Here is a 15,448-nt window from a genome sequence, read left to right as displayed (position 1 = left end):
ACATATATATATATATATATTATATATTATTAGCCCATATTGTATTCTGATTTTCGGGATAGGCCTATTTAAGTTCCTTGAATTTTAAGTTTCAGTTGTTTTTATTAAATATAATTTTTTTCTACCATATAGTTTCCAATGATCCCAAGGGGAAATATCAATAATGTCAATGAAACTGGGATTCAGATGTAAGTGGACAGACTTCCACAGAACATACAGACGTGACTCATATCAGACGCCAAGAGGGACGCCGACAGCAAAGCTCTACTGACACCTAGTGTTGGTCCTGCGCATATAAGCTTCCCTCGGCCGTCCTCACTGGCTGTGGGGATTTTCATTTGGCCCCGGGTCGGTTAATTACAACACATTAGCACATCAGGATTTTAATGCTGTGAAATTAACATTGCGCTCCGCAGACATTCCACCGCCTCTCTATCTGTAGGAGACAGCTGGGCCAAATTCAAATGAAATTATCACAGAGTGGAGGATCTTCCACAAAGATAACAAACACTAATTAATCCTATTCATGAATTTGCCGTCATATTTCCAAGTGCGCCGTCTCCCCGCTGTGTTTCGAAGCAGCTGGATTCTTTCAATAAGCCAAAATAATCTTAGGGCTTTCAGGGGTTACAGATCACTTCACCTTCTGTCGAGCGCCCTTGTCTGAATACAGCACAAGTTCAATGATAATGTACTGTAGCAGATACACCATCTGGCATCAATTACAAATTAGATAAACTACTAACACGCAGGAATTAAAGTAAAACAATTACAGTTACACTAAAATAAAGCAACAGATTACTGATTATAGCTGCTGCTTTATATTACTGCATAACTGGAATAGCCCATGTCCTGATGACACTTCTGTGTGTTTTATCAGGAAATAAGAAGCTACTTGTTGTAGTTGATAGTAACAGTCTTTGGAATTAAAGCCTAAAAGAGCAGCATGCAGGTTCTGGGTTACTGCAGCTTGCAGAGAGACTCGTAGGACAGGCTGATTAATAGGCAATAGCAGATATTTTCAGGTCAGTCCCATCAGCTTTAAAGAAGAACAGCTGGAAACCAAAGAGCTCGTTTTCTGTCGTCTTTATTACAACCAGATGTACATCTCCAAGGCTATAACAGTGAGGCTCTCAATATAATTCTTTTTTAAAAACTATATACAAAAAAACTAAAAAAAAAAGATGTACTTCAATAAACAGGACTTTCTGTATATGAACATTATTCAGAATACACAGAAATATGCACTTTGACATATTCCAAGTTTGGGACACGCCTTGTGCTGAAGTATTTGAAAATACACATTCTGTTTAAATGCAAAAGCTGGCATAAGGTGAAGATAAACAAATTTAATGTATCAAGAGTCGGTAGAGCCAGATATTAAGTCAATATAGTCAAAAAATAGTAATTTATTTGGTTTAATGTTCCTTCAAAATATTTTCATTATGAGACTATGTGTACAGCCTTTATAAAAGTGTGACGTATGAACGATGCTCATTCAAAGTTATTATTCAATTCAATTAATATGCTGACGTGGCATTTAAGAAACTGAACAAAATACATGGCAAACTGCATTTTATGTTTTGTATAAAAAGTAGCAAAACATAATCCTTGTTATAATTACAAAAGACGATCTATGTTAATAGATGGAACTGCCATTTCAAAACTACCTCTCAAATTTCACAAGGGGCTGAACAGGATAATGCATTTAATTTAGTATTAAGTCTTACAAGACTTGTACACTGATAATAAGGATGTATGTCTGAAACAAATACAGGCATTCTGTTAATGTGGTAAATGACTACGAAGGTCTTGTTAATACCATTTCAGTAGTAAATGAGCCTTGGATATATCCGTTGTTGAAGAGAGAATCAAGTACATTCAGAATTCAGATGCTTATTTGCAGCTTGTTTGCAAGTCACACCCATTTTGGTTTAAGTTCTCATACGGTTTGACTCGCATAATCCAAAGGTCCAAAGGTAGCCTGAGAACTAACTACAAGAAGAAAGAGGAAAGCCTTAGAAATTCATGTGTCTCAAAAGTGTTCTGTCATAGTTTTTCTTTCAACAGTTAAAGTTCAGTGTCACTATATCATTCAGCAGTAAGATTGTTAGATTAAATTCTCCTTTGGTAAACACCTCAATACAAGATGCTATATTTCCTGGTCATATCACGTTCATAATAACTACAAACTTTCACAAGCACTGTATGAATGTTTATCAATGATGCATAGATTCTGAAGGTCTTTAATATCTCGTAGGTCTCTTCATAACAGATAAAATCTCGCATAACGGTCGATGTGCAACGAGGGAGGAAATCAAGGGATCAAAATGAAAGTTATTCACATTGTTAGTCATGGCATACATTTATATTATAGACAGTAAATTCAATGTTACCAAACAAATCAAAGGTTTCCTTGGAAATCTACAGCAGAGATTCTACAGTAAAGTGTAACATCAGTCACATTCAGCCACGAATATCAGATCAGGTTTGGAATCCTTATTTCTCAGTATTTCTCAGAACATAAACTGCATTACTTTAAAAACTTTATAAATATCTTGGAAATATATAAGTATTTTTTGTAATGTAGGCCTAAAATGATTAGAAATCATGTAAGTCTCAAGAGATTGAAATGCAATGATATATAGATCAGTTCGGTGTTAAGTGTGGCACTGCTTTTGGTTTAACATTGGTATAACATCAACAGAACATCCCTCACAACTAAGACTACCTGTAATATCTGCTTCTAGCCAGCAATCCCTGCAGTCACACCCGAACAGTTCATGCCCTACCTCCCCAGAATACTAGACATATTCCGTGATTAAAACGAGGGGTGTATAATGACGCCTTTGAGAAGTACTGAGCCTGTTCATTGCTGAACTGTTTACTTGTCATACTTAAAATTTACTTCTATTGGTTTCTCAGGACTCTGGCTGCAGATCTGGATTTGTAGTATTTATGGCCTTGGATTGTTTCTGGGCTTGGCTTGTGTTGTGACCCGGATTGTTGTGTTATGTTTCGTTACTGGTTATTCCTCATTGTCAGGCATTAAACATGTTTAATCTACTTTGAATCTACTTAATCACTTGAATGGGAATTTTTTCATTACACGTACATCCATAAGTCTTAACATTCATTGACTGATTGTTTTTTATTCCTTAGGATACTTAGCACTATGCATGTAAAGTGGTTTTCTGTTTAATGTCTTCAAAGTAAAAAAATTCAGTACTTGAATACATTTGAATCTCACAGAGAGCAGCAGTGACACTTTATACATGAAAATGACCAAACAGATTTTTGAGGTTTGTATAAGTCCCTTTACAAAACAGCAAACCTCATATTTGTACAGCACAACACAACAGGACCACAAGGCACCTTCATTCAAGTCGACAGCCAAGAAATGTAAAGAAAAAGAAAGAAAAAAACCCCCTGTCTGTCTCCCTCTACTGGGGTGACCTACAATGATATGAGGTATTGTATGGGGGGGGGGGGGGGGGGGGGGACATGTGGAAGCAACCAATGAAAGAAAAACAGAAAAGAGGTTCCTAAAACCATCCCCAGGCCACAGACCAAAACACACATCCACGCACCTCAGATGAAAATGAAAGATGGTGAAACAGAGACATCTGAAGGGCTTGACACAGCTGAATTCCCAAATGTGCTCATTTCTGTCAGTCTCTGTACTCCCAAGTAGCAGCACTATACACAGGAAAAGCCTCATAACCGTTCTAAAATGTGTTGTGCTATATATTTAACATTATACATGACATACCTCTAAACATTGTAATGAAAACCTAATGCCCGTAATCCAAATTCAAAATCCTCGATCAAGAATGGAAACTGGAAAAAAATACAACACTTTTCTAGAACTCAACCGATATATCATCTGCTGGTAAAGTTGGCCGATATAAAATTCCATTAATGTATCGGCAGCAGCGGGAAAACCTGCCAATAAAGCACCAGAAATGATAAGAAAATGACTTTGTGTAACTTTTTTGAGGGATCACAGTTCATTTGTAGGGTTTTTTTCGCTAAGTACACCAGACAATGTACTTTAAGTGTAAGAATTCATCATTATGAGAGTTCAAATTAGCCTATCTACATATGATTAAATGATAAGGTCATATGGTGGCTTATTTATATTTATATCATTTTAATACTACATTACATTGAGTGGGACAGGTTGATTTAGCCATTCAAACCTTTGCTTAACTAAAACTACTGGTAACTTTAATATTTGACCATATTAAATTATCTTTGCCGATATTTGGGGTTATCAAGGTTTCATATTGGCCGAGCCCTGATTGAAACATGACCATCTTCTGCCTGCCCAATCGAGTGTGAGTGACAGCAGTGGGCACAGCGGAAAGTGCTAGAAGAGGAGCAATATGAATAAATTAGAGCAGAGATGAGGTGGGCAGAGTGAACACTGGACCATTACTATACAGGGTTAGTAAGTAAATCGATTGTCACCAAAGCAGCCTTGAGAAGCTGATGTGACAGCAGCCAGATCCACTAAAGGCCATTAAACAGGGGCTAAAACGTCTCTACCGGCCTTTTATTCCCAGAATAACAAAGAAAAACAATCAAATCCTTGCTGTATCCTTGTCCTTATCCTTTGGCTCCTGACTTTAGCGTAGCATTAAAGGAAACCACCGTTTTTAAGGCAGAAAAATGCTTTTAAGGCCCGGGGGTCACGTCACGCACACGGACGCTGTGTGAGCCGTGTAAGCCCTGTCCTATGACCTTCGCATATTCGCTGCCGCTTCTCATGACTGACACGCGATCGTGTGGCTATAAGGTATGTTGGTTCTAACCGGCAGGGCAAAATTTTAGAAAGACAGACAGAATGAAGAACCTTCTCTGATCGTGAGATGAGATGCACGTGGTCTGCACGCCCACTTTTACTCTCCATTCAGCACCACCTCTTAATGTTCAAACATTTCCCCAATAGTTCACACAGCTGATTCGGTGCATGCATCAGTTGTAGGACAGACACTCAGCATTTACTGCGCTCATTAATGCAGTAAGAGAATTCAACTGCAGCTATTCTGATTACAACAAGGCTGCACTGAGACCAAAAATAGCAATCTTGAGGTTACAAACCCTTTCTCTATTTCCTCATTTAACACTTTTCATAAAAATGCAGCTTTTCAAAATAAAAACTAAGATATATATATTTCCCCTGAAAATATTATTTTACATCATTCCATCTAGTTTTTACCCAGCCTGGAATACACTTTAAATCCCCCCCCACCCCATCTCCACCCCCCAGCCAGGACCCCGCAGTTATAATACAGATAGATTACTTTGAGTGAAGTCTCACTCTTTTACTTTTCTGTTATAAGGAAACAATTCTGACTTTCTGATAAATGCAGAAATATATAACAAACCTATATTTTTAGGTGGACTGTTAAAAATACTCCATTATTTCTTCCTGACCCCAAACAAACAAATTATTATGTATTTAATAATAATAAAAAAAAACTTTAAACACACCCAGAAACACAGCCTTAGCAGTCAAACTATGTTTCAATGTCATGTTTGTTATTTAATGCCATTACCAGCATTCAATATGTTACTGGCCCATACATACACAACAGCACATTCAAAGCCCCATCAGGTTAACTAGCTAACACAGCTTCTGCTAGCTCCAGTCAACGCTCATGGGACAAGCAGTGTCTATGCAGCTAAGCAGCTGGGCTGAATCTCTGACTGGTCCATCCGCCATACGCCTCGCCACTGTAAGCAGTGCTACACAGAGGCCAGCACACACATCTACCGGGAGTGGAGCGGGGACAGCTGACTTTCCACGGTCTTACAGTGACTTACAGTGACTTACAGTGATACTGGACAGTCCTGTGGCGTGTTCCTCAACAGATTTGCACAAAGGCAACACCAGTTTCCGCTAAGAAAAGCAGGAAAAGAAAGAGAAAAGTAAAAAAAGCTAAACGATCATTTAAAACATAAATAGGAAGATGAAAGAGGTACTTTGAAGTGATGATAATTAGAACAGTTCTCCTTTGTATAGTTAGAAAATAAGACTTTTTCTTTCAAGTAATATCACCTGTAGGGGTGACAGATGAATTTCGGGGGAATGAAGAAAAACACGTTATGATAGTCTTTGCACCAGAACTAAAGGGGTTGCAGATCATACGGTTCCAGACTGTGCATCCCAACTTACATATTTGAGGGGATCACAGTCCAGAGCTGGCAGAGCTTAACTGATCCTCTGCACAGGGTGCGACAGTTCGCCATTCACCAGCATGTGTGTTTATGCACGTGTGCGTGTGACTTCTCTTTAAAGGCATGGATTAAATATCACACTGAAGTCTCCAGTCCAGGCCTTCCCAAAGTATAGCCGGAATCTGAAGGCTGGAAGTCATTCCCAAATCCCGGAGAAGGCCTAACAGTGTGGTAGTCAGAGTTGTGGTTCCAGCCGGAGTAGGTGAGCTTCTTGGGGAAGGACTCAGACCTTCTCTGGCTGCAACTGGGGGCCTCGCCACTCCTGTGAGGGGTGGTGCACTGCGAGGACAATGGGGTGAACTCCGACAGCTGGCCCAGGTAGAGCTTCTCAGCGTTCTGCAGGAATAGGGAGAGAGAAAGACCATTTGCCACTGGGCACTCGATAGAACTGCAGCCCAAAAACAGCAGACACAAATAAGAAAACTCACAGGAAGCCGTGCAGTGAGTGGTAGCTGAGAGTTCAGCCCCAAGCCATCTACGTTGTGAGGAAATTTGTGCATGTGTAAGCAGAGGTGGATAGTTCAGAGCCAGGAGATAAAAATCCAGCCCAAGATTTTGCTTCAACCAACTAGTTGAGTATACAGAGTGACAGTCGCAGAGTACTCAACTGGTTAGTTGACATAAAATCTTGGTCTGGATTTTTACTTTCTGGACCTGAATTATTCACCTCTGCATGTATGTGTTAAACTCTTCTACAGTTTCTCTCTTATACTTAACCTACAGAATCAGAACCAAATGCCTCAAAAATCCTGCTAATAACTGATGTCAATGGCCAACACTGCAAAAAAAGCGAACAGATGGTCTGTTCATATGATGAGTGCTGGAAAGACCAGAAAACCAAATGCTCTGGTTCTCCATGACCTTCAGGGGTCGCTCCTCAAGATCTCCTCAGCCCTCTAGCTGGATGCTCTGTCCTATTAGGGAGGACCTTGGGAACAGTACCTAGGACTGAAATCACTGCATGTTCCACTAAGGAGTTTTCAGTAGTAATGGCATGAGGAACGTGTTTCTTTGACAATGCATACCTGTGTGAGTATTTTTATACAAAATAAGTGGGTGAAGGACACAGGAATTAACACCCTATGTGCAACACCACTCGAGACACTAGGTGGCAGTAGTTGCTTTTTAATGGGGCTTCCCAGTTGAAGAAAATCATTTGCAATCCTGTGGGTAGCATCAAATTTCTAATACTATTAGTTCATATTTAAAGCCAAGCCATTAATATACTACTCAAGCAATTTTATTGACGGAACCTGCTTAGTATATGTTAGCGGTTTAGACTGCGAAGAACTATTTTTTAATTAATTTGTCTACAAATTACGATTCTGGGTGAAACTCTTTAAGTGTGTGACTGTGTTTGCTTCTTTATGATATTACAGACTAGGCTGTATGTCGAGGTAACTGGATGCTCTGTGTCCAACATCCACTACTCACTGCACATGATCATCATTACTGTGTAATACTTAAATAATGTGCAATAACCCACACTGCATATCACACTGTATATAAAAAACCCTATTTAGTTATTTATTCTTTCCATATGTATATATATAGCGCCGCAGAGCTTTTTGTTTATTGTTTGTTGTTGTTCTACATACATGTTTGCACTGGAGGAGCTGCTTTTAATCTCATTGTACATGTGTATAGTGACAATAATAGGCATTCTATCCTAACACAGTGAGGAAGAACACAACTGACTGACCAATCAGAAACTCGCCAATATATGCTCCCAGTCCTTCAGAAAATGCAGCAAACCAGCCCAGCGACAAGCAGGGCCTGGGCCTCTGACTCTGATACAGCTAAGGCCTCGGTCAGGCCTCACTGGGTGGCCACGTCTCATCAAGGAGGGAACCCTGGCTGCAGGTGACAGCTGTCCCCAAGGTCGAGTCTTCCTTGTTCTGTACACAGCAGGTGCAGCCATACGGCTTTAACTTTGCCACCTTGCGAGAAACACAGGAGATTTATCACTGGCTAAATCCAATACAAGGTCCTAAATTGACCCTGTGGTTTTCCAGAATGTTCTCAAGGTGCAAACACCACGGAAGAGAATATCCAACTGTTGATGTATTTTACATGTCACTTCCAAGAATGACATTGGAAGCATATAAAAATCAGTTGTTATGATCTCTAATGCCTTCCCAGTGCAGTCTCCAGTATTTTCACACTTATTGTTTGTGATTTTTCACTGCTCAGATGAGTTGTTTGTGGGATAAGACATTGTTCTGCCAAATCCAAGGGCATGTGAATGACTTTTTAAAACATAATGGAGTCATTTTCTGCCATGAGCTCAGGTATAAGGTACTAAAGCAGGATAAGGTTGAGGTACTAAAGCAGGATACGGTACCTAAGCTGGTTCAGGAGACAGCAGTGTTGGTACTGGAGCACCTGTGGTTCTGCAGATGGAAAGCTAGCATGCAGTCTGTGAAAGGTGTTTGCATGCCCCCCCCACTCCAGGATAAGGTCAGTTCCTTCTGGAAGCGTATTTGAAAGTACCCTGTGATGCACTATTGGCCATTCCAGCATGTGCTCCATGTTAATCTGTGACACTGATGAAAACAGGGATGACCTAATTGGATGAGCGCTTGTTTAAAAATAGATGCATATATGGTTAAACCTACGCCTGCAATACCACTCCCAACACAAGGTGGCAGCAATTCATTTGTTTTTGATTTTTTTTTTTTGGAGCTTGGCAGTAGATTCAAGATTCAAGATTCTTTATTTGTCACATGTAGTTATAGCTGGTACAACATACAGTGAAATGTGTTTTCCTGGCTGAACTCCGACTGTGCTAGACGTAGGATAAGTATATAGGTACTAACAGAGGATAAGTGTAAAAAGAGGAAAAACGAATTTATATACATCTATATACAGAAGTAAATATGCATTTACCATGTAATAAATAAAGTGCCATAGGTGCAGACAAGGTAAGGTGCAGATGTGCCATGAGGTACAGATGTTTTTATAATTTACAGATGGAAGAAATTAAGTTGTGTGTGTAGTTGTCCATTGTGTTGCCCCGTTATGTGCTGTGGTTTAGGAGTCTCACTGCTTGTGGGTAAAAACTCCTCCTAAACCGTTCCGTTCTTGTTTTCAGGCTACAGAGGCGTACATAAACACATTAGGAGTACTTGTGGCTGCTGTGTGTAATGCAATCGCATTAAGAGTGCTGTAGTGCCCATGTGTCAGCACCTACATCTAATGCTCTAATCATCTGGTGGAGCATGTTGGGTGTGATTCCCCGACCACTGGAGCAACACCTAGCATTTGCAGGCACAAAAGTGTAAGTTGCTTGCTCAGAACTGCCTTTGGAGCTCAAATACTGAGGTATAAAGGACTGCGGCTCACTTCTGGTACAAGTCCAACATTTAGAATCCATCTTGAGTTCTGGCTTGCGGAAGCACAAACAAACATGAATAAACTTAAAAAGAAAAATGTGTTGAGGTACATGCAGGCATGCACACTGAAACAGCACGTCCTTCTGCACGGAGGACGAGACCATGCGGAGGCTGAGGAATTCCAGGGGATACCATCACCGACTACCTGAACTCAACTGCCAACCACTGCAGAAAACGAAGGCTGCTTGCTGTGTATGTTTATAATAAATCTTTCTGATTTAGCTACTGTGGCTGATTTGCATTAAAATAAACATTTCAAAAAGCGTTAAAGTCTGATTTACTTATCTGCCACAATGTAACATTGATTAAGAGCAAGTTAGTGAGCAGAAAAGAGCAACAAAGGTTCATGTAAAGCAGCATTAACTGGCGATAGTGATGAGGAGTATCCCACATGAGGAGTATCCCACATGAGGTGTATCCCACATGAGGAGTATCCCACATGAGGAGTATACCACATGAGGAGTATCCCACATGAGGAGTATCTCACATGAGGAGTATCCCACATGAGGAGTATCTCACATGAGGAGTATCCCACATGACGTGTATCCCACATGAGGAGTATCCCACATGAGGAGTATCTCACATGAGGAGTATCCCACATGAGGAGTATCTCACATGAGGAGTATCTCACGTAAGGAGTATACCACATGAGGAGTATCTCACGTAAGGAGTATACCACATGAGGAGTATCTCACATGAGGAGTATCCCACATGAGGAGCATCTCACATGAGGAGTATCCCACATGAGGAGCATCTCACATGAGGAGTATACCACATGAGGAGTATCCCACATGAGGAGTATCCCACATGACATGTATCCCACATGAGGAGTATCTCACATGACATGTATCCCATATGAGGAGTATCCCACAGCCATCACAGGTGTAATCATGCAGAAACTGTGAAATATTCACCTCCCCTTCTTCTAAAAACCTATACTGCTGGAGGTCTGTGACAGCATAAAGATGGCGGACCGCTCAACAGCAAGGCACTGTCGCTTAGTCTGCCGTTTCCCGGAAGTGAGTCAGGCACAGACGCGACCGGAGGGTTGGAGGTTCCGAGAGAAGGGAAAGGAGTGGAGAACAGGGAAGAGGAAGAGGAAGATGGCACAGGAATAAAATCTGCAGCTTTGACATTCCACTGTGTTTGAGAATTTAGCGCTAAATAAAAAAGGACATCTTAAAACACATTTTATACACCGTCAATTAATGTTGATTTCACCTACTGTACCAATCAAAAGTCTTGACATACCTGCATTTATCTATATTTTAGCTGTTATTCAACTTATAGTAAAATGCCTCAAAGCAAAGAAGTAATACATATGAAATATTGCAATGACTAAGTCAAGCGTTCAACATCTGAAAATATTTTGAAATCTTAGACTCTTCGATATAGTCCCCTTTTGGTTCGATGACAGCATTGCAGACTCTTGGTATTCTTTCAACCAGCTTCCAAATGTAGCCACCTGCAATGCTTCTCCAACAGTCCTGATGGACAAGTTCTGGGCACAAGTTGGCTACCTTGCTCTTACTTTTCCATCCAACTCATGCCAAAGCAGCTCTGTAGGGTTTAGGTTGGGGGACTGTGAGGACCAGGTCATCTGTCACAGCCCTCCATCTCGTTCCTTGTTCACAAGATAATACTTATTTATAAATAACCTTGAAGTGAGCTTAGGGTCATTATCTTTATGGAAAACAAATGATTTTCAGTTGTTGTGGCCAGACTTTTGACAGGTACTGTATTTCACTGAGCCATTTAATTTCCCGAACTTATTTTAATCTTACTAAGGACTTCTGAGGCATATCAACATGCTTATAGATGTTTGTTCCTTGTGAATTACAGTGAGTCACATAATCATAATATCAAAATCCAGTTGGTAACCAGTTTTAATAGCTCACGATAAACTGGTTCCCATCTAAGGAAGAAAGCGTGACTGATGTCTCAACTTATATGTGCATATTTCTTTTATTTCTCTGATTTTAGTGTTAACTGGTGAGGAAGTGGAAGCTGTGGATGATACTTTGATGGCTGCAATTCAAGGAGGAAAGAACAGAAGGAAAGTCTAAAATCCAACTGAGAAAATCACTTCACTCTCCCAAATCTTCTTATAAAGTATTGGTAGATTTATTTTAGATTTATTTAGGTAGATTTATTTATTTAAGTAGATTTAATTTTCTACCAGTACTTTACAATTCAGATTTTTTTTCTTTCAGTGAATAAAACCACCCAATAAATATATGAAAAGGTGAAAAGTTTAGATAATAACCTTAATTTTAAATCGCTTCCAAAATACAGGAAAATACCCACAGCAAATATAATTGTAAAGGCCAGTGGACAAATATAATATAAACATTGCTTATACTTTATATATTTATTATTTATGATATTATTTATAAGTGGTCCAGTTAATCTAACCCTATCTCAGCTTTGTGAACCGGCTTAGGCGTTGGTGTGTTCAGCTCACCTGGATGTGCTCGGTGGTGGTTGGCCACAAGGCCCGGCAGAGCACCTTCTTCAGCACGTCGGGTAGCAGGCTAACGCTGACCAGCAGGACGATGCTAAGCCAGGCCGGCCCACTGGACAGCATCTGCATGAACACGTAGTACATCCGCTGGTAGTTCAGGAACGGCCTGTAGGGGGAGCCAGAGGCACTCATTTCCCAAACCCACTCATACCCAAATTATGGTACGTTTCAAAATACCAGATTTATCATTTCATACAAAACAAATATGAAATAATAAAAAACACAGTCTTAGACTGTCAAATAAATGTTTAGAAAAAAAAAACACAATTTGATCTTGAAAAAAACCTTATAATATATGCAAATGAACTGTAACACGATTAAAAGTAGCAAGACATTCTTCTGTTCTCCAAAAAGTTACTGGTATCTTGCTGGATGGCATGAAGACCACAGCTTTGGCTCCCAAACCTCTCTTTAGGAGCATCTGAACCATTTGATGTATTCATTAAATTTCACCACCAGCTCATTTAACATAATTAAATTATTTAGCAAGATATTAACAAGTTAAATATGGTCTGCTTGTAGACAGGATAACAAACACATGGGTATATTGGTTGCTGAAAATTCTGTGGTGACTTTAGGAGAGGTTAAGGTATGAAACATAAAATCATGGTTTTACAACAACAAAGAATTCAAGCTATTTTCTTTGGCAGTTTAAGTCTTCTGCACACCGCTGTATGTCAACAGATTAATTTGCAATTACGGAAATGTGGAGAATGCAAATGCACATATGAAGGAGAAATGTACCAAATAATGCCTCCCCACAGCAACGAGAAGACAACGTAGAAGAGTAAGGAACCCCAAATGACAAAGTGATTAATCCACGTCCAGTAGTGCGTGTCCAGAGCCAGCTGAAATTAATCAAGAAAGAAAAAATAAACCAATGAACTAACACTGGTGCAATGTTAATGCCATAATATGCACTGGGTGCAGAGAAGGGAGTTACCTTTAGTGTGACGGTGAAGACTAAAACGGTGAAGACAAGTGCTCCAAACGTCCAGTTGCCAAACATCTGTAAGAATAACACAACGCAACGTGTGTAATAATGAGGCTCCCGACCGGCGGAATCTGTTTGTTACCAAAAACTTCATTTGAATGAGGAAAATCAGCAAAAAAGTCACTGCATATCAAATCTGAACAGCCTGTTAAAAACACATTTGAAACCCCGAGTGCACACACAGCTCCCGAGTGCACACACAGCTCCCGTGTGCACACACAGCTCCCAAGTTCACACAAAGTTCCCGTGTGCACACAAAGTTCCCGTGTGCAGACACAGCTCCCGAGTTCACACACAGCTCCCGAGTGCACACACAGCTCCCGTGTGCACACACAGCTCCCGAGTTCACACACAGCTCCCGAGTGCACACACAGCTCCCGTGTACACACACAGCTCCCGAGTTCACACACAGCTCCCGTGTGCACACACAGCTCCCGAGTTCACACAAAGTTCCCGTGTATACACACAGCTCCCGAGTTCACACACAGCTCCCAAGTGCACACACAGCTCCCGTGTGCACACACAGCTCCCGAGTTCACACAAAGTTCCCGTGTATACACACAGCTCCTGAGTTCACACACAGCTCCCGAGTGCACACACAGCTCCCGAGTGCACACACAGCTCCCGTGTGCACACAAAGTTCCCGTGTGCATACACACCTCCCGAGTGCACTCCAGCCCCTCATCGGTAATTGAATTTCAAAGACGGAGCTTGGCCTGGCGGCATCGCTTTTAATCTGTCACACCAATTGGCACATGACACAACGCGTTTCTGCATTTCAGCATCCAGCGGGCGACTGTGAGCACCGCACTGATGTCACATCTGAAACCAAGGGTTCATAAAACTAATCTCGCCAACAGGTAAACTGGGAATCGTTTCTGACCTAGAACCGCCCTACAAATCTCTTGTGAACTATCTGCATTTTAAATGTTTCATTTAGCGTTTGATGCTACTTTTAACCTTGATCTGCTTTCACTGTATTCAATAGTTATTTTACATTGATCTTGAATACAATTACTCAGTATTCTATCAAACATGCTGACAGCTTGTGTTTACACTGGCATTCTACCCGAGGTCTTTCCCTGCCATGTGTTCTGTGCTTCCTGGGAACGACTCCAGGCTAGACTGGATACGCAGTCTGGCCAGTGCCTATTCTGGAGCTTCATACTGTTTTGCACATTGCAGTTTCACGTCAAAATGTTCCATAATTCCAAATCATAATAATCAATCTCTGATTATTTCACTGAAAGAAAACTGGAACGAAAAGGACACACATCCCAACGCTGCCCAATTTAAATAGTGTCAAGATCAGGTCAGTGATCTTCCTACGATGTTGAACTTTTGAAAAACCATAGTGCAAAAAGCAGAAGAATGTCACAAGTCCCTGTTACTGTTGACTATTAGAAAGGTCAGTTTCACCCAAGTGCAAATACAATAATATTATTGCTGTCCTAATAAAAATACTTGTTCTGGTAATTTACCGTATTGACTCAATTGCCCCTGAAAAAACATTTACTCTATAAATGGGGCTCTAATTAATGTAAACATACTCACTATCTGTTTGTGCTCTTACTGTGTTTTCCAAACAAATAACATGGAAGCTATACTTGATTATTTCAAAGGCAAATGAAATTCAGGAAGTGCAAGGAGTTAATGGGCCTTAACTTACCATTGCCAAAATGATTGGTCATTTTATTAGTGTTTGTTTGCTCCATTTAAATACATACATCAAAAGCAGTCAATAAAACAGATTCAGTTGAAGTTTATTTACTTTAAGTTTGAATGCATATATATTATGCATAATTATGAAACACTGATTATACAGTCGTCTACATTTTAATGAATACCCTTTAGCATCACTTACACAGAGTGATGTGCCATATGATATACTCTATGAAATAAGGGCGCCTCTGCAATTTTGCGTTGAATTATCTTTTGCCATTGAAGTTAGTAGAGATGTGTCCTACAAGCGCTACATGGTTTTGTCGGTTACCATCACTCCACACGTATGGTAACCAGGCTCACATGATGACAGCATGTGGTCCTACATTACGGAAACTACCACAATGAAACAGCAAGACATGGATGGGGTTGCCTACGCCAACCGCGGTGTGTGGGAAGACTGGGCACAGAAGAAAAAGAAATGGACTATACGAAATATGAGGGACTGATGCATTATGGGGGAAACGGCGAAACCAAAACAGGAAGCCGAGAGAAAGGGACAGGCTTACCATTTGTGTGTTGGTGGTCATTAGCTGAGGAAAGGAAGAGAAGTAAAAGGGCAAAACA

General features: G+C 40.5%; 1 protein-coding gene across 11 annotated transcripts in view; it reads right to left on the bottom strand.

The window, feature by feature from the left end:
- Window positions 1–1,071: 1,071 nt before the first annotated feature.
- The window catches only part of LOC111843666 (phospholipid-transporting ATPase IH-like), a 73,749-nt gene continuing 59,372 nt past the window's right edge, over window positions 1,072–15,448 (bottom strand). For 4 of the 11 annotated variants that reach the window (XM_072700941.1, XM_072700944.1, XM_072700946.1 and 1 more), the window contains 4 exons: window positions 13,109–13,174; window positions 12,910–13,013; window positions 12,106–12,271; window positions 5,306–6,582 (listed from right to left, as the gene is read on the bottom strand). In XM_072700941.1, coding sequence (XP_072557042.1) covers window positions 6,322–6,582; window positions 12,106–12,271; window positions 12,910–13,013; window positions 13,109–13,174 — 597 coding nt within the window. In that variant the 3' untranslated portion in view covers window positions 5,306–6,321. Of the gene's footprint in view, window positions 1,996–3,487; window positions 4,373–5,305; window positions 6,583–10,555; window positions 10,645–12,105; window positions 12,272–12,909; window positions 13,014–13,108; window positions 13,175–15,448 lie in introns of those variants that run through there. The other 7 variants (XR_011983163.1, XM_072700945.1, XM_072700942.1 and 4 more) reach the window with 7 other exon arrangements.

The sequence above is a fragment of the Paramormyrops kingsleyae genome, chromosome 16 (assembly GCF_048594095.1).
Source record: "Paramormyrops kingsleyae isolate MSU_618 chromosome 16, PKINGS_0.4, whole genome shotgun sequence".
Taxonomy (NCBI): Eukaryota; Metazoa; Chordata; class Actinopteri; order Osteoglossiformes; family Mormyridae; genus Paramormyrops; species Paramormyrops kingsleyae.
This window is presented reverse-complemented; position numbering and strand designations above follow the sequence as displayed.